This window comes from Eimeria mitis, genomic scaffold (assembly GCF_000499745.2).
Source record: "Eimeria mitis Houghton genomic scaffold, Emh_scaff666, whole genome shotgun sequence".
NCBI classification, from domain to species: domain Eukaryota; phylum Apicomplexa; class Conoidasida; order Eucoccidiorida; family Eimeriidae; genus Eimeria; species Eimeria mitis.
Window position 1 is genome coordinate 1037 of NW_013574795.1, and position 400 is coordinate 1436.

The 400-nt window shown below is 55.5% G+C and overlaps 1 protein-coding gene across 1 annotated transcript in view; it reads left to right on the plus strand.

Annotated features, from left to right (window-relative positions):
- Positions 1–242: 242 nt before the first annotated feature.
- Positions 243–400, plus strand: part of EMH_0019140 (uncharacterized protein) — a gene marked incomplete at both ends in the record, with an annotated part of 3616 nt that continues 3458 nt past the window's right edge. The window contains one exon of the mRNA XM_013501303.1: positions 243–371. Within this exon, the coding sequence (XP_013356757.1) occupies positions 243–371 (129 nt within the window). The remainder of the gene's footprint in view (positions 372–400) is intronic.

The window sequence follows — 400 nt, forward strand, 5'->3', positions numbered from 1 at the left end:
ACAGCAGCAGCAGCAGCACGAACAGCAGCAGCAGCACCAACAGCAGCAGAAGTAGCATATTTATATCGGTGCATAGGAATTGCTGGGGCGTGCTGCTGCTCCTGCTGCTTTTACGTCTGCTGCTGCTGCTGCTGTTGCTGCTGCTTCTGCTGCTGCTGCTTCTGCTGCTGCTGCTTCTGCTGCTGCTGCTGCTGCTGCTGCTGGTTTGCTGCTGCTGCAGCAAAACTTACGGAGACATTAAAATGAAGAAACTCCGCCGTCTCGCCCAACGAGGGTTTCTGCAGCAGCAGCAGCAGCAGCAGCAACACAGCAGCAGCAGCAGCAGCAGCAGCAGCAGAAGTAGCAGCAGCAGCAGGATGAAGGGCCCTGTAGTGAATCTAGCTGCTCATGTGTAAAGACA